The sequence below is a fragment of the Ochotona princeps genome, chromosome 10, assembly GCF_030435755.1.
Source record: "Ochotona princeps isolate mOchPri1 chromosome 10, mOchPri1.hap1, whole genome shotgun sequence".
In the NCBI taxonomy this organism is placed as follows: domain Eukaryota; kingdom Metazoa; phylum Chordata; class Mammalia; order Lagomorpha; family Ochotonidae; genus Ochotona; species Ochotona princeps.
In genome coordinates this window covers 50,782,827-50,810,051 of record NC_080841.1, presented here as the reverse complement: position 1 = coordinate 50,810,051, position 27,225 = coordinate 50,782,827, and the positions used below count along the sequence as shown (strand labels likewise).

Genomic DNA, 27,225 nt, shown 5'->3' with positions numbered 1-27,225 from the left:
ATATACAGGGTTTTTTTTGAAAGTCAGATATACAAAGATGAGAAACAGAGAGGAAGATCTTCCATCTGCTGATTCACTCCCAAAAGGCTGCAACAGCCAGAGCTGAGCCTACTTGAAGATTCGAAGCCAGGAGCCTGGAGCTTCTTCTGGGTCACCCATGCAAGCGCAGGGCCCCAGAGCTTTGGGCCATCCTCCACTGCTTTTCCAGGCCACAAGCAGGGAGCTGGATGGGAAGTGGAGCCACCAGGATTAGAATCAGTACAGATATGGGATCCCAGCAAGTGCAAGGTGAGGACTTTAGCTGCTAGACTACTGCACCAAGCCTAAATATATAGTTTTTACAAGTGTTCATGGAATACTTCCAGGATAAACCAGATAACCACAAATCAAACTTTAATAAATCTAGATGGATTAAAATTGGACAGAGTATTTCCTCTAGTCACAAAAAAATGAAATTAGAAATAAAATAAATACGTTTGGAAAATGTGTATGTTCAAATCAAATAATATATTTCTAAGTAACCAATGAGTTGAAGAAGAAATCACAAGATGGAACATAAAAATAATTTTAAGTGAATGAAAATGAAAGCCTAACACACAAAACTTGGGGCATGTAGCTCAAGTATTACATGAAGGGAAATGTAGAGTTGTAACTGCCTAGATTTACAAAGAGAAAAGGGGCTGGTGTTATGGTGTCGTGGGTTAAGCCTCAGCTATGACACTGGCATCCCTTGTGGGTGCTGGTTTGAATCTGGCTGCTACATTTCCAACCCAGTTCCCTGCTAATGCACCTTTCCAGGTGCGGCAAAAGATTGCCAAAGTATTTGCACCACTGCACCCTAATGGGAGATCTGGGCGAATCTCTTGATTCCAGGCTACGATCTGTCATAGCTCTGGCTGCTGTGGTCACTTGGGGAGTGACAGCCCACAGAAGATCACTTTTTCTCTCAAAATCTCTCTCTCAATCTCTCTTTCCCTCCCTCCCTCCCACCTTCCCTCTTTCTTTCTCTTGCTCTCCCCCTCCTTCCTTCTCTCTCTCTTTCGTTCCCTCTCCCATCCTCTCTCTTTGCCTTTCCAACAAATAAATCTTAGGACAAAAGAACAAAACAAAACAAAAAAATCATGTATATGTGGGCCTAGAGCAATAGTTTGATGGTTAAAGTCCTCACCTTGCACGCCCGGGATCCCATATAGTTGCCGGTTCTAATCCCAGCGGCCCTGTTTCCCATCCAGCTCCCTGCTTGTGGCCTGGGAAAGCGGTCAAGGATGGCCCAGGGCCTTGGGACTCTGCACCCGCATGGGAGACCCGAAAGAGCTCCTGGCTCCTGGCTTCAGATTGGCTCAACTCCAGCCATTGCATTCACTTTGGGAGTGAACCATCGAACAGAGGGTATTCTCTGTCTCTCCTCCTCTCTGCATATCCGCCTTTCTAATAAAATTAAATAAATCTTCTAAAAAAGGTTCTTGATTTTCTTCAGTGACACGTTAGTCATTCAGCAGCATGTTATTTAACTTCATGGCATTGCTAATTTCTTTTTGTTCCTGTTGTTTTTGTTTTGTGGCTTTTCATTTAAGGGGATGTATAGTAACTGTAATGAAGACTATCATTATCTAGTAGCATGCTATTAACTTCATGGCATTGTAAATTTCTATTTTTTTTTCCTGTTGCTGATTTTGTATTGTGATTTTTCATTTAAGTCGGGATGTATAGTAACTGTAATGGAAACTGTCATATCCAGATGTGAGGATACAATGCAGTATGCATCTCTACTTCAAGACCACAGATGGACTCTCAATGAAATCTGACAATATGAATCTGGACTCTGCCATTGTCCATGCCCGCAATGATGGACATAAAGAACTACAGTATAGTAATAATATAGGGGAACTCAGTGAGAGGGGGAGGGAATTGGGGAAGGGGTGTAGGAAATCCCAGGGCCTATGGAACTGTATCATAAAATGATAATAATAATAATAATAATAATAATAGACTATGAAATAAAAATAAAATAAATCTAAGCAATAAATTGAAAAAAATCATGTATATGAAAGTCAGTTGCAGAGAGACAGAGATAGCTAAACTTCATCTGCTAGTTCATTCCACAGATGGCTGCAGCTCCTGGAGCTGGGTCAGTCTAAAGCCAGGAGCCTGGAGCGCCAACACATGGTGGCAGGGGCTCAAGTACTCGATCCATCTTCCGCTGCCTTCTCAGATGCATTAGCAGAGATCTAGATCATAACACAGCCAAAACTCTAATTAGTGCTTTAATATGGGACGCTGGTGTCGCAGGAGGCTGCTTAACTCATTGCACCACAACACTGGTTCCACGAAATTTAATTAGTAGCTGAAAACATAAAGAAATTCTAGGCCCAGAGGGTTTCATGAATGAATTATCTCAAACATTTAATGACAAGTTAATGCTAATCATTCATAAGTTCTTCCCTAAACTGGAGGAGGGAACAATCTCTAACTCACTCTATGAGGCGAATATTACTCCAATACTAAAACCAGACAAGGTGGGGCCTGGTGCAGTGGCCTAGTGTCTAAAGACCTTGCCTTGAACGTGCTGGGATCCTATATGGGCACCAGTCCTAGTTCCAGTGGCCCCGCTTCCCATCCAGCTCCTTGCCTGTGGCCTGGGAAAGCAGTTGAGACGGCCCAAAGCTTTGGGACCCTGTACCTGCGTGGGAGACCTGGAAGAAGTTCCTGGCTCCTGACTTTGGATTGGCACAGCACCAGCTGTTGCGGTCACTTGGGGAGTGAATCATCGGACGGAAGATCTTCCTCTCTGTCTCTCCTCCTCTTTGTATATCTGACTTTGCAATAAAAAAAAAACCTTTTTTTTTTTTTTAAAAGCCAGACAAGATATTACAAGAAAAGGAAGCATTATACCAATATTCCTCAACAAAATACTAGCAAATACATAAAAAGGAATTTTAAATCACAACCAAGCACTATCTATGCCAGAAATGCAACATTGGTTTAACATCCAAAAATCAGTTCATGTAAAGGGCAAAAGCCACATGTTCCATTAATTAAAAAAAAATTTGTTTAAAACTCTTACTCACTCAAAACACTAAAAAATTGGATAGAATAGAACTTCTTCAACCTGATACATGGTATTTATGAAAAAAAAATAACAAATATACTGTGGTAAACCCGACTGAACATTTTAACTCTAACAGGATAAACAAGTCAAGAATATTTGCTCTCATTTTTTATCCATCATTTGCATTAGAGTTCTAGTCAGGGCATTAGGAAAGAAAAAGGAGTAAGTGACTTCTGTATTGTAAAGTGCAAAGTAAAACTGTATCTATTCACAAATGTATCTTGTTTACAGAAAAGCCTAAGGAATCCATCAAAAACAATGACAACTGATAAATTTGGCAAGATTATAGTAAACAAGATTTACATAGAAAAATAAATTGCATTTTTATAATAGAATAACTAATCCATAAATAAAATTACAAAGCCAGTTTTATTTGCAATAACATCAGAAAAAAAAGCAACTAGCAATTTAAAGGTAAACGCACAAACTTATACTCTGTAATGATACATTATTGAAAGAAAAGAAACAACATTGGGCCCGATGGCGTGGCCTAGCGGCTAAAGTCCTCGCCTTGAAAGCCCCGGGATCCCATATGGGCGCCGGTTCTAATCCTGGCAGCTCCACTTCCCATCCAGCTCCCTGCCTGTGGCCTGGGAAGGCAGTCGAGGACGGCCCAGTGCATTGGGACCCTGCACCCGCGTGGGAGACCCGGAAGAGGTTCCAGGTTCCCGGCTTCGGATCGGCGCGCATCGGCCCGTTGCGGCTCACTTGGGGAGTGAAACATCGGATGGAAGATCTTTCTCTCTGTCTCTCCTCCTCTGTGTATATCTGGCTGTATAAAAATGAATAAATCTTTAAAAAAAAAAAAAAAGAAAGAAACAACATTAATACAAGTGGAAAACATTCCATGCTTATGAATAGGAAGCTAAATAGCATTAATATAACATATACTCCTCAAATGGACCTACAGATTTAATATAATTATTTACAAATCCCAGGTGAAGAAACTGACAAGCTGAACCTAAAATTGATACAGAAATTTAGGTGAACCCAGAACAGTTAAAATATTCTTGAAAAAGAATAAAGATGGAAGACTAACCCTTCCTGATTTTAAACTTAGTACTAAGCTGTGGTAATCAAGAAAGTATGGTACTGGCATAAGGATACACATAGGACTATGAAACTGAACTAAAAAAAAAAAAAGACATAAAAATACTGTTAAGTTTGTTGTTAATTGCTTATGGGGAAGCAATAGTCCTTTTCAATAAAGTCTAATGGGACAACTAGATCTTGAAATACAAAGGCAATATGTTAAGTCATATCCAACACCACAAAAATTAATTAAAATTAGATCAGAGACCTAAATGTAAGCTTAAATTTCAAGTTTCTTCAGAGAAAACAGTGTGGTCAATTTTTTTGTGATTGTGGATTTGGCAATTATAGTTCATTAAAGCTATTACAAATGGAAAGTAACAAACTATCTATATCCTTCCTACCTTCCTGCTAAAGCAGGAGAGAGCTTTAGTTTGGTTTTACAGTAACTATTCTTTTCTTTCCCTCCCAAGTTTCATAAAGTAAGTCCAGCACCCAATTTTAGTATCCTTATTTTAAATATATTTTATTTCCCTAATGGGACCCTTCACACCAACCATGAACTAAAATTTCTCATATCTTCTAGAATATGTCTGTTTTCTCAAGTCTCAGCTTGAAGTTTTCTCCAATTGGCAAGATTTTATTTCTTATCAAACAGCAGGCAACAGCCATTTAGGAAATCCTTACTTAATTCTTTTTTGTATTCTTTTAAATTTTTAAAATTATTTTATAATACAGTGCCATAGGCTCTGGGATTTCCCTTATCTCTCCCCAAATTCCCTTCCCCCACCACTGATTTTTCCCCCCAAAATTACAGTGGTATAGCTCTTCATAAATAGTTATAAATCCATCTTTCTGTTATTTAAGTGTATCCTGACATTGTAGGCATGGACAGTGGCAGAGAGTCGAGCATTCTATTGTCAAGATGTATTTAACACTTTCACTGACAGTGAGTTTTTGATTTGGAAATAAAGATACACACTGCACTATATTCACACATCTGGATATGATACTCTCTACTACAGTTATTATACATCCTCTTAAATAAAAAGCCATGAAACAAAATCAAAAACAGTAAAAAAAAAAAAAAGATATTTACCATGCCATGAAGTTGAATATCATGCTACAGAATGACTAATGTGTCACTGAAAAAATGAAAAAGAAAATCAAGAGCCTTCTTGAAAACAATACTACTGTATTTAATTTGAGAAAAAGAACTGTTTTGAAGAAATGAAATTAAGAACAAAAGCATAAAAATCCATATGATATAGCTTCCACTGATCTTTGTTGGTGAGTTGTGCCTCCTGTAGGCAATAGCTAGATGGGTTTTGTTCTTTGATACAGTCTACTAATCTATGTTTGATTGATGAGTTTAAGCCATTCACTCCTAGGGTTAATATGGATAGGTGATAATTCAGTCCTGTCATCTTAGTAAGCAATGGGTGTTCATTGTTTCATTTAGTCATTTGTTATTTCACTGGGATGCTCTCCATATTTGCCTTTGATTTTGGTAGGTGCTATTCCTTTTCTGTCAAGGGGACATCTTTAAGTACCATTTGTACGGCAGGTCTGGAAGAGGCAAAAGTTCAAAATTCTTTGAGCTGTTCTTTATTATTTCATTTTCAAAGACAAAGGAAAGCTTTGCTGAGTATGTTATTCTGGGCCAACGTTTTTGTTTTGTTTCCTTTTAGAATATGTTGCTCCATTCTCTTCTGGCCTGTGGAGTTTCCTGTGAAAGGTCTCCTGTGAATCTGATTGCCATTCCTCTATATGTCAACTGATTTCTTCACATGCACATATAAGGATCTTTTCCTTATGTTCAGCTGAAGAGAACTTGGTTATCATGTGTCATGGTGAAGATTGCTTTTGATCAACTCTATCAGGAGTTCAGTGCCCCTCCTGCATTTTGTTTCCCAATTATTTTTTTAAAATTAGGAAAGTTTCCCTTTATTATTTCATTAAGTACATTTTTAAACCCAGCTTCTTTTTCTGTGCCTCCTGGAACTCCCATAACTCTTCTATTTGGCCTTTTAATAGTGTCCCTTAATTCTTTTTTTTTTTTTTTTAAGATTTCTTTATTTTTATTGGAAAGGCGGATATACAGGGAGGAGGAGAGACAGAGAGGAAGATCTTCTGTCCGATGATTCACTCCCCAAGTGACCGCAATGGCCAGTACTTGCCGATCCGGAGCCAGGAACCAGAAGCTCTTTCGGGTCTCCCATGCAGGTGCGGGGTCCCAAGGCTTTGGGCGGTCCTCAACTGCTTTCCCAAGCCACAAGTGGGAAGCTAGATGGAAAGCGGGGCCACCAGGATTAGAATTGGCACCCATATGGGATTCCAGGCGTGTTCAAGGCGAGGACTTTACCACTACACTATCATGCCGGGCCCTAATTCTTGAATACTATTTTTAGCTTGACCCAGCTCCACTTCCAGCTTTTTGTTTGTTTTCCCATTGTGGCAAGAAATATCTTCCAAATCTGGGATTCTTTCTTCTGCCTCACTCATTCTATTGTTGAGACTTTCCACTGAATTTTTTATTTGTTCATTTTGTCCTCCATTGTATTGCTCAGTTAATTCTGAGGTTGGCAAGTGTTTTTGCTCCTTTCCTGGGGAGTCTTCAGTAATATTCATTGTGCCTGTGCTCTTCTCTTGTTCCTGGTCATTGGACTTCTGGTGAACAGATTCTTCTCCTTGGGGCTGGTTTCTAAGCTGTGACACCCATAGAGCTACTTTATTAGATTTTTACCTATTGCAGTCGGTACACAGCTCTTTGCAGTCACTTGTGCCACTGCCTCCAGCAAGTTTCAGGTCTCGGTTCCTGTGTTAGACTTCCACCATGGTCTCTGTAGCTACAGCTCCTGGCTCACCACTCTACACTTCCCATGATCCCATGTTGTGGCTGCACCGTTGCCTGTATAACCTTTCTCTCACTTCTGGTTTGAGCAGTTCTCAGGATTAGGGAAGACATCAGGTGTATCTCCCTATATAGCTAGGTTGTTGATGGTGCTAAACTTGCCAGAACCTGCTGGCCATTAGATCTGCTGGCTATCCGCATCTATTTTGAGTGGGATCTGAAGTACACCAGTTTGTACTCTTTTTTCCCTGTGGGACCAGTGCAATGCACTGAGCTAGAAGTTAGTTTGCTTCCAGCTCAGTCATGCACAGATCACCGTTGTCCCTCCAGTCCCACAGTCTTTACCATACTGTACAAAATGGCACCTGACATGCCACTGGTGGAGTTCTGGATCTGTTGGCCATTAGGTCTGGGGCCTACCCAAACCTGTATTGGATGGAGCCTGTACGATGCCACATTGGTACTGTTTTCCCTGTGTAATGCTCTAAGCCAGAAATGAGTTTGTGCATTAGTGCATGCACAGCTTGCTGTTGTCCTTCCAGCCCCACAGCTTTTGCTTCCCTTCACAAAATGGTACCTGACTGGCACTGGTGGTGGTCTGGGCTGTGAAATCCAGCCTGTTCCTTCACCACCTGCTTGGGCTCTGCTGCTCTGTCTTTGCTCCTGGTTGGATCAAACAAATCAGGATGGGCGGTTTTTTGCCTAGGTTCATCTCCTGAGCTCCCAGTGAACTGTCCTTCCTACCTGGCTGTCAATGGAGCTCTGGCCACTGGTGGATTTCAGATTGACATTCACTGACTGCTGCTGGAGTATCTGTTCGCTGTAGTACCACTCTGTTGTCTCCGCTGCTTCCCCATGTTCTTCAGTCTTCAAGTGTCCCTCTGCCATCAACCTGTCCTCTTCTGGAATCAGCACTCTCTGTTTTCCTCTGGCTAAAGATTCTCTTTTTCTTAAACATGTCCTTACCCTATTCCACCATCTTGATTCTCTAATTCTCTCTTTTCTAAGCCTGAGCTGGTATACCCTTTATGCGTCTATACTCTGAACTCAGCTCCATCATTCCTTCTGTTTATCTTCCTCACCAGCCTTCTGGTGACCAATGGCAATAACTGTATCCTTAGGCCATAAGAAACTTGCCCTGTGCCAAGGTGCTCACTAGACTAAGAAAGCTTGTCTACATCTCACGATCACCTACCAATTTAACTAGTATCAGATGTTTCTTCTCAAGTAAAGTTTGCAGTGGTTGTGTGTTTGTGTGCACTGGTGGTGGCTGTGATTCTGATATGAATTGCACAACTCTGGTTTGCATTCATAACAGAGCAGGAAATATTTTCGGAAACTGCCAAAATTTGCCACCATCCAGTGTGAGGCTCTTGGATTGAGGCTCAGGCATTTTAAAAGATTTATTTGTTTATTTTGCACACAGAACTCAGTTCCATGGTTCACCCTCCAAATGCCCACAGCAGCTGGAGAGTCAAAGCTGGGGAGAACGGAACACAATCCAGGTTGCCCACATAGGTGTCAGGAACCTAGCAAACTGATCACCTTTGTTCCCAAGGCCTGCACTAGCTGGAAACTGCAGTTACAAATCAGATTGGGTGTTGAAACCAGGAGCTCTGACATAGGATGTGGATGTCCCAAATATCAGCTTAATTACTAGTCAAATGACTGCCCCGAGGTTTAGATGTCAACAGATGGTGAAGCTGTCATCCAAAAGGTCTCACTGTCACTGTCTGAGCTGATAAATAGCGCTGATTATTATAATCTACTATTTGTCATAAAAAAGCATCTACAAATTACATGTAAGATACAGTTCATAAAATTTCATTAGGATTTTTAAATCTTATAAGCTTCTGATATTACTAGACTTGTGAAGCTGAATTAAAAGATTTTTTTGAAAGGCAAATTTTCAGAGAGAAGAAGGGGCAGAGAGAAAGATCTTCCATCTGTTCATTCACTCCTCAATGGCCATAAGGGCAAGAGCTGTGCTGACCTAAAGCCAGGATCCAGAAGCTTCTTCCAGTTCTCCCACAGAGTCCCAAAGCTTTCAGCCATTCTCTACTGCTTTCCCAGGCCACAAGCAGGGAGTTGGATGCGGAGTAGAGCAGGCAGGACATGAACTAGTGCCTAAATGGGACACTGATGCTTGCATGCAGGGGACCAGCCAATTCAGTCATCAGTCATTGCACTGGCACAGGTATTTTAAATTTTAAATTTAAAAGTTAAATACTTGGGGCCTGGTGTGACAGCTTACTGGCTAAAGTCCTCACCTTGCATGCACCGGGATCCCATATGGGCACCGGTCTAATCCTGGTGGCCTTACTTCTCATCCAGTTCCCTGCCATTGCCTGGGAAAGTAGTCGAGGACAGCCTAAAGCCTTGGAACCCTGAACCCAGGTGGAAGACTCGGAAGAGGCTCCTGGCTCTTGGCTTCAGATCGGCGCAGCTCCAGCTGTTGCAGCTGATTGGGGAGTGGATTATCAATGGAAGATCTTCCTCTCTGTCTCTCCTCCTCTCTGACTTTACAATAAAAAATAAATAAATCTTTAAAAAGTTAAATACCCTTTTCTATGGCTCTCATATGAATAATACACATTTTTCTGGAGAAATGTATATATGGTCGGCTTCTGTCCCAAAATGGCCAACTGCTTGCTTAGTACTAAGGAATTCTGCAAAAACAAAATAAAATTTTTCTTTTTACTCTTACAGTTAAAAGTATTCAAAACTATTCTTACTTACTTGATAAAATATTGAATTTGTTGTTTTAGTTATTACATTGTTAACATCTATAAATTTATAACACTTCCAAGGTTTAGCATTTTTTTTCATATCTTGTCACCTCCTTCCCAGTTGAACTTGATAAATTTATTAACAAGTCATACTACAGTTTCTGATTAAAAATATATATTTTATTAACAAGTCATACTACAGTTTCTGATTAAAAATATATATGAACTGGGACTATGAGAATTCCTAACTATGTGAGCATAGCTTTAATATTGATGAAATATATAATGGGGTTTCTAAAATTAACCTGTAAGAATTCTTTGCATATCATCCTGTCTTCAAAATAACATACATTTTTCAAGTCAGTCTTTAAATAATATACGGACACTTTAAAAGAAATTATCTTTAGAATTCTGGTGGATATGGCATGTTTCTTCTTCTTCACATGTGATAAGAAGAAACTGAATTAAACTGGAATTGCTCCTAACTAGGTGTTTTTTTTTTTAGAGACAACTATTTCATTAGGGGGAATTCCTATAAATAAAAGATAACAGGGTCAGTTTAGACTTCCATAGCCTCTTTCTGTATTAATCTTCCAAAACAAATTTTGTTTAATTTCCATGGAAATACATCAGTCTTCCAAAAAGGCACCCTAGAAATTACTGTGATGTGTTAGTGTCACAAGGGCTATGGGATTTTCTAATAGGGGATCCTAATCTATTTGTTTGAATAGGAACAATGACTCTAGAAGGCCTCCCTGAAGAATATATACCTAATGGTTTTGACAGAGAAATATAGGTGTGCCTAATAAAAACTCATGAATGATAGAGAACTATCTCTGAAAATCTTAATCATTTTTTGGAATTTTATATGCAGCATTATTTCAGCTAACTGCAAAGGAAAAGGTAAAAAAATTATTAGTATAAAATGATAGAAAAAATACAATAAGGAACATATGCAATGTGCATATACAATAAACATTACAGAAAAAAATGACCAAGGAAAAGATAAGCATATAAAAAATTTAAAAACACATTTTCCTATAAAAACTATTATTGTTATTGAATATAATTTTATAAATACAGAAAATTTTCACCTACAAGTGATAAAAACATAAAGTCTACATTCAGTTTTTCAACTATATGCTGCTATGTATTCATGCTATCACATTAGTAAAGTCTACATATGTGTCAACTTTAATGACTGCATGATCTTTATTTGAGTGTGTATAATCACCATTTCCTTAACATTCTTGGTTGTACATTTATATAGTCTTATTTTTTTCACTAGTGGTAAAGATTATTGTCATGGACATAGCTGATATATAGTTTTCTCCATGGCTAGGACTATTTCTTTGGATAAGATACTTGGGAGAGTGATTACTATATGAACACTTTTTAAAAATCTTATTTATCTGTTTTCATTTTATTTGAAAGGCAGGGAGAGCAAACTGCACAAAGCAGTTACCCTGGATCCCATTTCCGAGTTTCATCTCACTGCTGGCTCTCCTTTCCCTGGGGTGGGTGTGATCTGCTGAGAGGTGAGACAGAGGGATGGGTTCAAGTTCAGATGTCATAATCCACAATAGTGGGTCTAAAATAAGCCACTATTAGAGTGGAAGTCAGGGATGTTTATGGAAGAGAATGCAGAGTAAGGATTAAAATTAAGGGTTGGGTATCTGTAGTCGTATATCTATCCTAATGTAAAACAAAGCAACCTAACATTAGACCAGCTATATTTTGTCACAGCTATTCTGCTGATAAATAAAACAATTCCCTCAAACTTTCCAAGTGGAAAAAAATCCTGAGATGGTCATCATGGAGACAGTGATATATAGTTGGAGACCACAAACATGAGTAGAAGTTCCCTGAGAAGAAAGGGAATGGGTTTTGATGCACTGGGAACAGTATGTGGAAAGACAGATGCAAGCAACAGCACATGTGTGTAAAGAGAAAGCAGAGTTTAGTTGCCGGAGGAGGATGTGTGGAGAGCTAAGATCACAAGGAGTGGCAGACATGGGTACCAAGGGCTGCGTATGTTCTGTTAAAAGCCCCAAAGTAGTAAGTGTATGCTATTTGTAAGGAGAGACATGGAAAGTTATAAGGAAGTGACAAGATCATGGGTAAATACGGAAATGGAGGAGGCGAGAGCCAAGTATAAAGTATGCATGCACTAAATGATGCAAAAACTGTGCATATTTCCACTTTAATAAGATAGAAATTAAACAAGTCATGCTTGTGTAATTACCATTAATGAGGGCCATGCACAGCAGCCTAGTGCCTAAACTCCTCACCTTGCATGCGCTGGGATCCCATATGGACGCCAGTTCGTATCCTGGCTGTTTTGCTTCTGATCCAGCTCCCTGCTTGTGGCCTGGGAAAGCAGTCAAGGACGGCCCAAAGCCTTTGGACCCTGCACCCATGTGGGAGACCTGGAAGAAGCTCCTGGCTCCTGGTTTCAGATTGGCTCAACTCCAGCCACTGCAGCTGCTTGGGGAGTGAACCAGGAGATGGAAGATCCCTTTCTCTGTCTCTCCTTTTCTTTGTAAATCTGAATTTCTGGAAAAAATTTAAAAATTTTTGGGAAAAAATTACCATTAATGTACTTGATTACCTCTAAGATGCCTAATAAAGCAACTGATTGCCCACTCATTTTGATTTATCAATCCAACTCCTGTGAATTTTTTTAAAGATTTATTTTATTTTTATTCCAACGTCAGATATACTGAGAGAAGGAGAGACAGAGAGGAAGATCTTCCATCTGATGATTCACTTCCCAAGTGAGTGCAACAGCCGGTACTGCACCAGTCCAAAGCCAGGGGCCAAGAACTTCCTCCAGGTCTCCCATGCAGGTGCAGGGGCCCAAGGCTTTGGGCCGTCCTTGACTGCTTTCCCAGGCCACAGGCAGGGAACTGGATGGGAAGTGGGGCTGGTGGGATTAGAATGGCGCCCAAATGGGATCTGGGTGTGTGCAAGGTGAGGACTTTAGCCACTAGACCACAGCTCCGGGTCCCATCTCCTGTGAATTTGATTACTATGAGTCAGGATAATATGCTACTATTTAAAAATCAGACAGATGTTGACTCATAAGCAGTTCTATGAGAAACTACCAGCTAAAACTTATTATTTTTTACAGTACATTTTAATTATAAATGGAGAAATTTAAGCCTTGAAAGAATTATATTTATAATAAATATAAGAAAGGACTTATTGGTTCACTATGCTGTACCTTTAGAAAAATGTGTTTCAGCTTACTAACGGATTAGACAGATATTTGAAGGATGCCTTCAATATGTGATGGAGACAAGAGACACCTGTGGCCTGCAGCCAATGGTTGGGGACACAAAAAACCCAAGGGACTCAAGTGCAATATGCAGTCTGAAGCAAAACCTTCTGCTACTCTAAAACAAGAGAGACAAAAGGAAACAAAACAGCATGAGTTTACAGCTGAACTTGTCCAGCTCCAGCTAGCAGCTCCGCAGCAATAAGATCATGGCTGACTAAACTGTCTGCAGAAAACACTGACAACCCAAAGGATACAAACCTCTCAGCAAATTCCCCTTAATGGCTACCTCTCCCTCATGTGGGAGCTTTCTGGTGCTTCAATGAACTCAGTTTCTTTGCTTGTCCACGCTCCTCACTCTTCTTGTTTGGAAGACATAAACCTTAGTGATCAGAAATTACAGACCCCTTATGTAATATAAATGCTTAAAGAACATCTTTGCAGCATTTGGATGGTCAATTCCTTTACAAATGATGAGGCTCTAAGAGAAGAACAAGAATGCTCAGTAGGAGTTTGGGTGTTTTGTGTAGCAGCTTAAGCCTCCATCTGAGATGCTCATATCCCACATCCTGGTTCATGTCCTGGATACTTGATACCTATCCAGCTTTCTGTTAATGTGCATCCTTGGATGGCTCAAGTTTGAGTCCCTGGCACCGATGTGGACTGGGTTCCAGGCTCCTGGTGTAGGCCTTTGGGGAGTGAATCAGCAGATAGAAGAGCTTTCTCTATGCCTCTCTGCTTTTCAAATAAGATGAAAATAAATCACAAAAGGAATTATGATATGGATATATATTACTGAAAAGACAGAATTCGGCAGTACAGTTTGCAACTTGATGTTAAACACACAAGTTTAAAATCACACTAACGGCTAAACTAAACCTCAATGGGTAATAAGAATATATTTAGTGAGTTTTGGGTAGTTTAAAATACTATCATTTGTTTCTAATTTGCTCACGATGCTTGCAAAGGAAAGGCAGCATATTACTTTAAGTATGACGTAATATTGCCACTTACTAAGGAAGGCTCTTCAGCGGTCATCAGTAGCTCATCGGGACCTGCATTTTCTGGATCGTATACCCATATAGTGACAAGCTGCAAAATAAAACGTGTTCACAACTCTTCACAAATTTTGTTCAAATTTCATCATTTGTTGCAGGAAAATAACCATAAATATTTTTATTTAAAACATTTTTGATCATCCTATTTTTAAAAGTTAAAATCAGCAAGTATTTTTAATAAGCAAAACAACTGAAAGATCTATGAAAACTTGATAATATACCCTTACATTCCTTGGAAGCCTGCTGATACTTGCTACAAATGCTGACACTTCTCTTCCTCCTCCCAAAGGCACAGCATGAACTCTTTACAAAAATGGAGTCACTCAAATGGAGTCACTCAAATATACTATTTGCATCTTTTTTTTTTGCCACTGGATGCAACATGGCCACTTCACAAACAGATCTCACATAGCTCGCATTCTTTCTTATTTTTCTCTTTGATAATTTATTTGCAGTTAAATACAAATTACTTTAAAAATACAGCAAAACTTCTTCCTCCTGTTCCCTACTCCATTTCCTGTTTCTGTAGGCCCATTTGCATCCCAGACGCCACTACTAAATTCTTGTTCAAATTTCTACAAAGCTTTTGTGCATAACCATTATTTTTTTCTTGCTTTCTACATAATTTTAGCATGTTAGACAATCTTTCCCGAATGCCATGTTTTTCATTTACAGTTAGATCTTAAGATCATCATACTTATTTTTTCAGTTGCATGTTATTTCCAAATTATAGAGAAACTGTTGATTTTTTTTTACATACTGATAGACATTTGTTTCTAATTCTTGCTATTATAATTAATGTGACAATTATTAAAGGGTATATGAATTGGTAATTTTCATCAACTTTGTTGAACTATTATCCATAGTAGTTGTATCCATATACCCTCTCACTAGAAACCTTCAACCGTACCTCCCAGTATCCTCAACACTGTGTACTATTACACATTTGAATAGCGTCAGTCTCATGTTTTTTTTTAAAAGGTATTTTGGGGCCCGATGGCGTGGCCTAGCGGCTAAAGTCTTCGCCTTGAACGCCCCGGGATCCCATATGGGTGCTGGTTCTAACCCCGGCAGCTCCACTTCCCATCCAGCTCCCTGCTTGTGGCCTGGGAGAGCAGTTGAGGACGGCCCAATGCATTTGGGACACTGCACCCGCGTGGGAGACCCAGAAGAGGTTCCAGGTTCCTAGCTTCGGATCGGCGCAGCATCAGCCCATTGCGGCTCACTTGGGGAGTGAATCATCGGACGGAAGATCTTCCTCTCTGTCTCTCCTCCTCTGTGTATATCTGGCTGTAATAAAATGAATAAATCTTTAAAAAAAAATAAAAAAATAAAAGGTATTTTGGTGTATTTTATTTTTTTAAAGATTTATTTATTTTTATTGGAAAATCAAATATACAGACAAAAGGAGATACAGAGAGAAACATGTTCTGTCCGCTGGTTCATTCCCTAAGTGGCTGCAATGGTGGGAGCTGAGCTGATCCCAAGCCAGGAGCCAGGAGTTTCTTCCAGGTCTCCCACATGGGTGTAAGGTCCCAAGGCTTTGGTTTATGCTCTAATGCTTTCCCAGGCCACAAGCAGGGAGCTGGATGGGAATGGAGCATCCAGGACATGAACCAGCGTGCATATGAGGTCCTGGTGGTTCCAAAACGAGGACTTTAGCCACTAGGTTGCCACAGTAGGCCCAAATTACCAGTTTTGCTTTGTTTTTAATTTAGTTTTTTATGTTTTGGTGGTTTTAACAGAGTTGATACAGCTCATAGACACAATTCTAACAGTATAATGATCTCCCCCAAATAAAATTACCTTTTAATTCCATTTTTTTTCCATGAACTTTTTCAAGTATACTCAGGGTTATTCTTATGCAAGTAATGTGCTATTTTTTCAATATAATGTGTGTTATAGAAAAAGGGCAGAATACAGATATCACTCTTCAGGTCTCACACACAGGTGCAGGCTCCTAAGGCCTTGAGCCATTTTCTACTGTTTTACCAAGCCATAATCAGGGAGCTGGATGGAAAATGGAGCATTTGGGATATAAACCGGTACCCATTTGGAATCCTGACGCATGAAAGGCATGGATTTAGCCACTAGGCTATCACACTGGGCCCTATTTTTTTTCTTTTTTTTTTTAAATGTAACTTCATTTTATGACAGTTTCATAGGCTCTGAGATTCCCCCACCCCTCCTCCTGCCCTCCCCCATGGTGGATTCTTCCATATTGTTGCAGTATTACAGTTCAAATCCAGTCATGATTCCTTCATTGCAAACATGTACCATGCATAGAGTCCAGCATCTTATTGTCCAGATAAATTCAACGGTTTCTTGGGGAGACCATCTCTGGTCCGAAAGCAGAGCTGGCAGAATAACATCCTGATCAATTAAAAGCCACAACATAACATCAACAACAATTTACAACATTATGGAATTAATTGACATGGTATTGAGTAACCAATATGTTAAAAAAAAAAATGCAAGTTCTTAACCACCTCCTGTGACTACTTCATTGACATTTCAATTTTAGTTTATACACAATCGGCTTCTATACACCTTAAAATGGCTATAGGGTACTATTCAGCTGTCTCGTGTCTATTTTCATTTTTGTATTTAGCAGTTTATAGTGTTGAAGCATAATTTTTACAGAACTTGGTGAATTTTAGGTTAGTCCAAACTGGCTTATAACTCTAACAAGGCATATGTCAACAATTGAGGCGCAGAACAGTTTTAGGAGGGGTGTGCAGAGATATCTTTAATGCCTTAGTGAGGAGTAACTAATCTTTGTGTTCTGCCTAATAAGGTATATGTGAGTCCAAGCTGACTGTTTCCTGTCTGGTTCTAAGCTTTCCTTATTGGTCTCTGTCTTTCTAACCTATTTTTTTTTTTTTTTGTGGCAGGAAGGGGGGCGGGGGAGCTCCAGGGCCACCCTAATGGTCATTGCAGGAGAGGGTGGGGATCCAAAGTTGGAACTAAGTAAGGACCAGAGAAAGCTCCCCTCCTGAGTCCCGAAGGAAGTTTACTCTTCTTCTGTTTCTGAGGTCTGCTCAGAGCTTCTGGCTATTGTTCTGATGACATCAGGTCCTGTGAGGAAGGATCTGGACATCTTCCATCCCATGTGGGAGATCCAAAAGGGAGTGGATGACCTCAGAGTTTTTGGCCTACAAGGGCAGTCCAATTCCCAGTGGTCTCCTTGGCAGTTGGGATATACCCCTTGGTGCCCGTACTGATAGTCCTAGGTGAGGATCCAGGAGGATCCAGGAGTCTCCAGGGTTGGGATACAAGCCTCCTCCTGTCTGCCTTCTCCACTCTGGGGTCCCCCCCCCCGCTGCTCTGCGCACATGACTTCCTATTAAGAGGTTGTCAGGATCGCTCTTGATTTCCCCCTGTATGTCCTTATAGTTTTGCTAATGTCTAATGCTGATTCGAGTTTGTTATCTATAAGTTACCTGTTATGTTCTTGATAGGTTATAATTAACGTCTTCCTCACACATTCTAAGGTGGTGGAAGATTTCTCTGCTGTCCCATCCCATTATGGAATAACATAGGGTATTAAAAGTATGTTAGGGGGCCCGGCGGCGTGGTCTAGTGGCTAAAGTCCTTGCCTTGAACACACTGGGATCCCATATGGGCGCCATTCTAATCCCACCAGCCACACTTCCCATCCAGCTCCCTGCTTGTGGCCTGGGAAACCAGTCAAGGACGGCCCAAAGCTTTGGGACCCTGCACCCGCGTGGGAGACCTAGAAAGAAGTTCCTGGTATCTGGCTTCGGATTGGTGCAGCACCGGCCCGTTGCGGCTCACTTGGGGAGTGAATCATTGGATGGAAGATCTTCCTCTCTGTCTCTCCTCCTCTCTGTATATCTGACTTTGTAATAAAAATAAATAAACATTAAAAAAAGTATAGCCAAATAAGCTTAATTTAAAAGAAAGTATGTTAGGCTTTACAATTCTTTGATGTAGATCATAAGCAGTCTGACTCATGCTGATCATTAGTTCATTGGTTACATCACAATATTTTATTGCATGTGATACAGGCTGTTTGAGGTTGAAATATTATTACAATTTACAGGAACTGTTTTTCGGATTGACATAATTTCATCTTAAATTAAGGCAAACATGTGGTATCTAACCTTTTGGGTTTGGCTGATTTCCCTTAGCATAATGGTTTCCAGTTGAGTCCATTTGGCCACAAAGAACTCCATTTCATTTTTTTTTTAAAGATTTATTTATTTTATTGGAAAGGCAGATGTACAGAGAGGAGGAGAGACAGAGAGGAAGATCCTCCATCCGATGATTTACTCCCCAACTGACCATAATGGCCAGTGCTGTGCCAGTCTGAAGCCAGGAGCCTGGAACTTCTTTCTGGGTCTCCCACACAGGTGCAGGGACCCAAATCCTTGGGCTGTCCTCGACTGCTTTCCCAGGCCACAAGCAGGGAGATGGATGGGAAGTGGAGCTGCCGGGATTAGAACTGGCACCCATATGAGATCCCAGCATGTTCAAGGCGAGGACCTTAACCATTACGCTATTGCATCAGGCCCCATTTGTCTTTTTTTTTTTTTAATAGCTGAGTAGTATTCCATGGAGTAAATGAACCATAGTTTTCTTATCTAGTCTTCTGGACTGGATAAGTCCAGAAGTCTTCTGTTGATGGGCATTTCAGTTGCTTCCAAGTTTTTGCAATTATTGATTGTGCTGCTATGAACATAGGGGTGCATGTTGGTTTCTCGTGTAACAGGTATTTTGGATATATTTCTAGAGGTGCTATTGCTGGATCATATGGTATGCTGATTTTCAATTGTTTGAGTGTTCTCCATACTGATTTCCATAGAGGCTGTACCAACATGCAGTCCCACCAGCAGTGGAGTAGGGTTCCCTTTTCCCCACATCTTTGCCAACAAGTGTTGTTGGTGGTTTTTTGTATGTGAGCCATTCTTACTGGCGTTAGGTGGTATCACATTGATGTCTTAATTTGGATTTCCCTTATTGCCAGGGAACTTGAGCCTTTTTTCAAGTTTGTTTGCCATTTGGGTTTGTTTCTTTGTGAAGTGTCTGCCCATTTCCTGTGACCATTTCTTTTTCTTTTTTTTTTTTTAAGATTTATTTATTTTATTACAGTCAGATATACAGAGAGGAGGAGAGACAGAGAGGAAGATCTTCCGTCTGATGAGTGCCAGTTCTAATCTGGGCTGCTCCAATTCTCCAATTCCCATTCAGCTCCCTGCTTGTGGCCTAGGAGGAGGTCAAGGATGGCCCAAAGCCTGGCTCCTGGCTTCGGATCAGCTCAGCTCCAGCCACATGGGGAGTGAATCGGTGGACGAAAGATCTTCCTCTCTGTTTCTCCTCCTCTCTGTATATCTGACTTTCCAAAGCCAGGGGCCAGGAGCTTCTTCTAGGTCTCCCATGTGGATGTAGGGTACGGTTCCAAGGCTTTGGGTCAGCATTTCCCAGGCCATAAGAAGGAAGCTGGATAGGAAGTGGATCAGCCAGGATACAAACCAGCGCCCCTATGGAATTCCAGTGTGTGCAAGGTGAGGATTTAGCCACTGAGCCATTTCTATGAGCCCAACAGTGTGTTTCTTCTGATTGCAAACTGGTATTCCATTTGCAGTGAACTGTTAATTATCTGGGAAGAACAGTGGAAGATGGTCCATGTGCCTGGGTCCTACACCCATGGGAGAGACCTGGATAAACTTCTGGCTCCTGGCTTCTACCTGGCTCAGTACTGGCTTTTGTGTTCACTTGTGAGTGAACTAGTGGATGGAAGGTCTATCTTACTTTGTATTTCTGCCTCTCAAATACATCTTAAAACAAAATTAAAAACTTTTTGATCTCAAGGCCCCTTTCACACTCTCAAAAGTTACATAAGATCTTACAAAACTTTTGTTTTATGTGGGTTACATCAAATATTTCCCATATATTAAATAATAATATTTTAAGATAGTTACTTATTTATTTTTAAAATAATGATAAACCTATTATATATTAGCTAACATATTTTTTGAAAAATGGCTGTTTTCAAAATAAAACTTCAGAAGAAAAAGGTCTGCTTAATATTTTGACAATCTTGGGCCTGGTGGTGTGGCCTAACGGCTTAGTCCTTGCCTTGAACGCACCGGGATCCCATATGGGTGCCAGTTCTAATCCTGGCCGACCTGTTTCCCATCCTCCCTGCTTGTGAGCTGGGAAATCAGCTGAGGATGGCCTAAAGCCTTGGGACCCTGCACCGCGTGGGAAACCTGGAGGAGGTTCCTGGCTCCTAGCTTCGGATTGGCACAGCACCGGCCGTTGTGCTCACTTGGGGAGTGAATTATTGGACGGAAGATCTTCTTCTCTCTCTCTCTCCTTTCTGTATATCTGACTTTGTAATGAAAATAAAATAAATCTTTTAAAAAAAATATTTTGACAATCTTGAGTCCTGGCATGGTAGCCTAGTGGATAAAGTACTCGACTTGAATGAGCCAGGACCTCATATGGGCGCCGGTTCTAATCCCGGCAGCTCCACTTCCCATCCAGCTCCCTGCTTGTGGCCTGGGAAAGCAGTTGAGAATGGCCCAAAGCCTTGGTACCCTGCACCCATGTGGGAGACCTGGAAGAGGCCCTGGGCTCCTGGCTTCGGATTGGTGCAGCACCGACCGTTGTGGCTGCTTGGGGAATGAATCAGCAGACAGAAGATCTTCCTCTCTGTCTCTCCTCTCTGTATATCTGACTTTCCAATATAAATAAAACAAATCTTTACAAAAAAAGTTTCACAATCTTATGTCTGCATAATAGAAGACAGCTGAGTGACAATTTATGTTTCTGCATTCAAACGGGTTGCGCATTTTTTTTTTTTGAAGGACATGGGGGAAACTCATCCTAATGCAGATCTATGCTGGAAGAGGGTGCACCTCCTGAATAGATCTTATGTAGCACCCCTATGGCTTCTCAAAACACACCTTGATTACCACTGCTCTTTCTCATCCATTAAATACAGAAAATGAGAAACAGCATAATAGCAGTTATGAAGGATACATAATATTTAGGAAAATGTTACCTGGGTAAAGTTGACAAAGAGATTTCTGTGGGGAAAAAGAAAGCATATTTTAGTAAAAGATATGCTAAAAATCAATGTGAATGTTCTACTTTCAGTAGTATGTCTCCAAACCTTTGCATATTCTCCCTGTACTTCATTACAAGTAGACAGAAATAGAGGCTACATTTGTCTAAACTCACTTCTGTCTGTATATATCTTTCTTTCTATCTCTCTCTTTCATTATCATGGAAGGCATACTTCCTGAACAATACTGTAGTTGAAACAATCAAAGTTGCACTAATTCTTTAAAAATGTGCTATTATCACCCCATGTTGAACAGTGATTAAAAAGTGTATATGGCAGCAAAGGTTGATGTTTCAGAGACCCCTGAGACCACGGAATTAGGATGGGTCTAGTGTAGTCCATCTTACTTCCTCCTCAGATAAAGAAGCCAAAACTCCAATAAGTGAATTGTCCAAGGTCACACTTAATGTGAAGGATGGTATTTTAAAGAAGTTTATAATAGGATTCGAGGGGCTGACACAAATCACAAAAAGTTCAAGTCTGTCTATGACTGCTTATAAAGGACTATATTATTATAATAATATGGGGGAAATTACTTGGGGGAATGGGCTTTGGGGAGGGGGTGTGGGAAATCCCAGAGTCTATGGAATTGTGTTATAAAACTAAAAATAAAATAGAAGGAAAAAAAGTTTAAACCTTTCTGCCTTGAGACAATAATCCTTTCAATCAGCAGTAACTGAGAATAAACTCTTGTGGATTCCAAGGTAGCTAAATAAGGGAAGATGTGCTGCTTTTGACCAGGAGAAATTAGTGAAAGAAAATCAGAATAAGGGCATTTCCAGGAAAGAGGTTGAGAGAAGAGTGAATTGGAAATTCTGTAAGAGGCAGAGAGATGCGTATAGGGGCAGACACTGCAATTGCACTATTGTGCTTCCCACCCCACAAGCTGGGGATTACCAAAGACTCCAGCCTCTGGGCTCTGGGCTCTCCAGCCTCTTAGCCTCTGGGCCTAAGGGAGCAGACAGAGGCTGCCAGCGTCACTGATGACACCGTCTAAAGTAGAACACTGTAAACCTTACTGATTTGGGGTCTGGTCTCAAGCCATAGCAAGTGACAGAGTACCACATATCACTGTGGGGAAGATCACATTTCTTCCCATCTTACCAAAATGGCACCCATTGGCTAGAGAGGAGATAATCCATCTTAAGGGTAAAACACATTGTGACAGCTTCAGCATGCATGTGGACATGCAGGTAAAGGATTTTATCAGAAGGATAAATCCCAGACTTTGAGTTGGATGGAAACCTGACAGAGGGCTGGGATGGGTACCCATTTCTGACTGTGAGGTGTACATATCCTTCAACCCAATTATAGGATGCAGCTCTGTTACTGCCAAGGCAGAGCATGAACAGGCAGCTGGCTCTGGAACACTCCTGATCTCTCCATGGGAGTACAGGATTATGGGGAAAAGTGAATCCCCTTCACCCCACGACTGTGGGAGCCTTGCAAGCTATGACTGTAGGAATTCTGTGACTTCACAATAGTGCATGGGATGTAGCTGGGTCTCTTGATGGTCACTGTGTCAGACATCAGGGGCTTAAAGAACATTGATGTCCCAGACTGGATAACTGCCAAGGTTCTGTGCTCATGCTGAGAACCACTTAGATACTTTTTGTGGTTCATCTGCTAGCATGGGTGGGGGTTGTAGCCATTGTGGGCTAACCTTGGGTGCTGGGGTCTGTGCAGTGGATGTGGGGACACGAAGGTGTGAAGAGTATTGTTCCGTTACAGGCAGGGCCACAAGGAATTTCCCACTGTACAGCAGGGCCCAGAGGATGTCTCTACAGCCACCTGAATGCAGCTGCACCTTCCTTTGCATGCACACTGAACCACCCTGTGGAAGAATTCTAATCCATTCAGGCATTGTTTGCTACTGTGGAGTTGGCTTTTTACTATCAATGTGAGATTGGAGGTTAATGTCAATAATAACTTCTTGCAAACGGGCCTTTTATTATTCATGCTGTCTTGGCTGTCCCCCATTGACCTTAAGTTAATGAAGGGATCTATATTTAGGATTTCATTCTTTTGTTGATGTTTAGGTTCTCCTTTTCTTTGTGATACAAGATTGAGTTGTAGAATAAGAATTGTAGTAGGAACTTTTATTGAGTTTTTAGGTGAAACAAATGGCAGAATTATTCTTGGACACACCCACTTGACCATGAAGTCAAAAGTTTGTGACAGAGCTTGTGACTGCTTCTGTATAAATAAAGGGGACAGCTCTTTTGCCTTCTCCATTATGACTCTGGAATTGTAGTGGTCCATTTATTTTCTCTACGCCTGTTCCATGCACCCTTCTCAAGTCCTGAACTCAGCTGGAGCTGGACTTGGCACTTGGGCACTACTCATCTTGGAAGACAGGATTATTCTAGCAAATGTGAGCATACCCTCCAATCTGCTGACAATAGAGATCTACCAGGTCCAAACTTGGGTTTCACCATGGACTCTTATTCTAAGGAGTTATTCAAATATCCCACCCTGGACCCGGTGCCATTCCTTCTTCCTCACAGCCAGTCTAGCCATCCACCAATCGGGATGTAACCCGGCATTCCACCTGAGAATCCCACCCCCAATCTTCCAGCCCCTTCCCCAATCCCACCCACTCACCAATCATCCCTAGGCATTCACCTGCATTTGCCAATCCTCTGGGGCCTGCCCTCAATCCCTCCCAATCCCCGCCCCCCACACCTGGCCGACAAAAAGGCCCCCAGGTGTGGCTTGCTCTTCTTCTAACCTCCCCCCCTTCCCCTTTTCCTCCTCGCCTCTCCAACAGCTCTCTCTCTTCTCTCTCTTCTCCTTCCAGCCTCCCTTGCCTCCTTCCCCTTCCCCTTTTCCCTTTTTCTCTCCACCACCTCCACCAGGTTCCTGCCCCACTGGAATAAACCTCCTAAGATACCTCGTTGCGTCTGGTGTTTTCAGCTCACAGTAAAGAACACCCTTGAGCACTGACCAGAGCTCCCTGGCCCCACACAGTATATACTATGGACAGCCAATGAAGGAGTACATGTTCTACTAAGCTATACAGCAAGTATTTCAACAAATGTAAAATAAATGCAAAATAAGGAAAAATAATAAGGAAGATTATGATTTACCAAAAGGAACACAACATTTCAATATTAGGATGTGGAGAGTAATGAAGTACCTGAAAATGAATTTTTAAAATGATAAGAATGCTCAAAACCACACATATTAATGAGAAAAAAAATAAACACAAGGGGTGGAGAGAGGAGGAGCAGCAGTGGAAGAACAGGAAAAGAAAGAGGAGAGGAAGAAGGCAAACATGAAGGCAAAGGTGAAGAAAAAGGAGGAGGAGGAGGAGGAAGGAAAACTAACCACATTATGGGTCAAATGGACGTAACTGATGTCTATAGATCATTTCATCCCACATTTGCAGAATACACAATATTTTCATCAGTCCGTAGAATTTATCCCAGGACAGACAATTTCTTAGGCTATAAAACAAGTTTCAGAGAATTAAAAAAACAAGACAAAAAACTGAAATCATGCCATTTGTTCTTTCTTACCACAATAAATGAAGCTGGTTATGAACAATGCAAAAAACTATAGAAAATATGCAAGCATATGGAGACTGAGAAACACACTACCGAATAAACAGTGGGTCACAGAATAAATCAAAAGGGGAAAAAAACCTGAATTCCTGGGCCCAGCGGCGTGGCCTAGTGGCTAAAGTCCTCGCCTTGAACACGCCTCGGGATCCGATATGGGGGCCGGTTCTAATCCCGGCAGCTTCACTTCCCATCCAGCTCCCTGCTTATGGCCTGGGAAAGCAGTCGAGGACGGCCCAAAGCTGTGGGACCCTGCACCCATGTGGGACACCCGAAAGAGGTTCCAGGTTCCTGGCTTTGGATTGGCATAGCACCGGCCATTGCGGCTCACTTGGGGAGTGAATCATCGGATGGAAGATCTTCCTCTCTGTCTCTCCTCCTCTCTGTATATCTGTCTTTCCAATAAAAATAAATAAATCTTGAAAAAAAAACTGAATTCCTGAATGAAGACAAGAACACAAAATAACAAAATTTGGGCCCGGCGCCATGGCCTAGCGGCTAAAGTCCTCGCCTAGAACGCCCCGGGATCCCATGTGGGCACCAGTTCTAATCCTGGCTGCTCTACTTCTCATCCAGTTCCCTGCTTGTGGCCTGGGAAAGCAGTTGAGGATGGCCCAATGCCTTGGGACTCTGCACCCATGTGGGAGACCTGGAAGAAGTTCCAGGCTCCCGGCATCAGATCGGCATAGCACAGGCCATTGTGCTCACTTGGGGAGTGAATCATTGGACGGAAGATCTTGCTCTCTGTCTCTCCTCCTCTCTGTATATCTGCCTTTCCAATAAAAATAAAATAAATCTTTAAAAAAAACCAAAGTAACAAAATTTATGGATGTTTCTAAAGTAGTGTTAAGAGGGAGGTTCACAGCAATTGACACCTACATCAAGAAATTAGGAAGCCATCAAATAAATAATCCACCAATGCATCTCAAAGACCTAGAAAAATAACAACCAAATATCAAGTTAGTAGGAAGAAAAAATAAGTAAGAGCAGAATCAAGATGGTGGAATAGAGAAAGTACTGTGAGAATTGATTTCAACAACCCATCTTGGACCCTGCGCTGTTTCTTGTGTCCCCTTCCCCACAGCTCCCTAAATTCACCCTGATCCAGTTATCTACCAATCAGATGTAAGCTGGCACCTTATCTGAGAATCCCACTCCCCAGTCTCTCATGGCCCCTCTCCTCAGCCACCTACCTGTGGCTCAGATAATTTCAGCCACCAGTGCCTGGGGCGAGCACACAGCCCACAAAGACCCTCCATTCTTCTCCCCCTCTCTCTTCCCTTCCCTTCTTCTGGTTCTCCCCCATCCCTTCCATCCTGCCCCTTTCCCTTGCCCAGGCAGCCCCCACCTACCATCTTGGCAGGAGACATGTCCCTTCCTGTTCGCCCTCCTCACACCCGCTCCCATTCCTACCCCATTGGAATAAAAGGATCTCCTAATATGTCATTGCATCTGGTGCTTTGGCTTGAGGTAAACTAATCATGAAAAAGAGGATTTGGCTGCGGGAATTAGCTGTACCTAACAATGCAAGACTTCAGGAACTTTAAGTGCTTTTAAAACCTAAGAAGGACACATTCAAACAGACAGAGATCTTTAGCCAGGGCGAAGCAGAGAAGGCATGAACCTGGGAGAAAGAACTGGGACACAAAATATAAGAGGGCACAGAACTCCCAACGGGATTGACCAGAAGCAATCTTCACCATGACATACAATAATGAATCCCTCTTCAGTTGAACACAAGGAAAAGATTCTTAAAGATGCATATGAAAAAAAAAATCAATTAATACATGGAGGAAACCCCAATCAGACTCACAGCTGACCTCTCACAGGAAATTAGAGGTCAGAAAAGAATGGAATGACAAAGGAAAAAAATGTCAGCCCAGAATAACTTAGCCACAGTTTTTCTTTGTCATTGAAAATTAAATAAAATTCTTCCACAGTAAAGAAAACTTCAAATAATTCACCTCTTCCAGACCTGCCCTGCAAATGAGACAGAAAGATGTCATCTTGACGGAGAAAAGGAATAGCACCTACCAAAATCAAAGGCAAATGTGGAGAACATCCCAGTAAAATGACAATAGAAGACTAAATAAAATAATGAACAACCCATTGCTAAAATGACAGGACCAAATTATTTAACAGATAATATAGACTTTGACATGAAAAGCATTAAAAGAGATGAAGAAGGACACCACATAATGATCCATTCCGCAAGAAGAAATCTGCTTCCTAGTTTCTTATGACATTTTATTTTAATCTCTAATTTTACTTGGTTTTTCTTTTTTTTTCTTTTTTTAAAGATTTTTATTGTTATTGGAAAGCTGGATATACAGAGAGAAGGAGAGGCAGAGAGGAAGATCTTCCGACCGATGATTCACTCCCCAAGTGAGCTGTAACAGCCGGTGCGCGCCGATCCAAAGCCAGGAACCAGGAACCTCTTCAGGGTCTCCCACGCAGGTGCAGGGTCCCAAAGCCTTGGGCCGTCCTCGACTGCTTTCCCAGGC

The 27,225-nt window shown here is 41.3% G+C and overlaps 1 protein-coding gene across 2 annotated transcripts in view; it reads right to left on the bottom strand.

Moving 5' to 3' along the window:
• Window positions 1-27,225, bottom strand: part of CATSPERE (catsper channel auxiliary subunit epsilon) — a 121,330-nt gene that overhangs the window by 64,957 nt on the left and 29,148 nt on the right. The window contains exons 6-8 of one of the 2 annotated variants that reach the window (XM_058669429.1): window positions 21,096-21,120; window positions 14,019-14,096; window positions 9,558-9,664 (exon numbers count right to left, since the gene is read on the bottom strand). In XM_058669429.1, the coding sequence (XP_058525412.1) occupies window positions 9,558-9,664; window positions 14,019-14,096; window positions 21,096-21,120 (210 nt within the window). Of the gene's footprint in view, window positions 1-9,557; window positions 9,665-14,018; window positions 14,097-21,095; window positions 21,121-27,225 lie in introns of those variants that run through there. The other variant, XM_058669430.1, reaches the window with a different exon arrangement.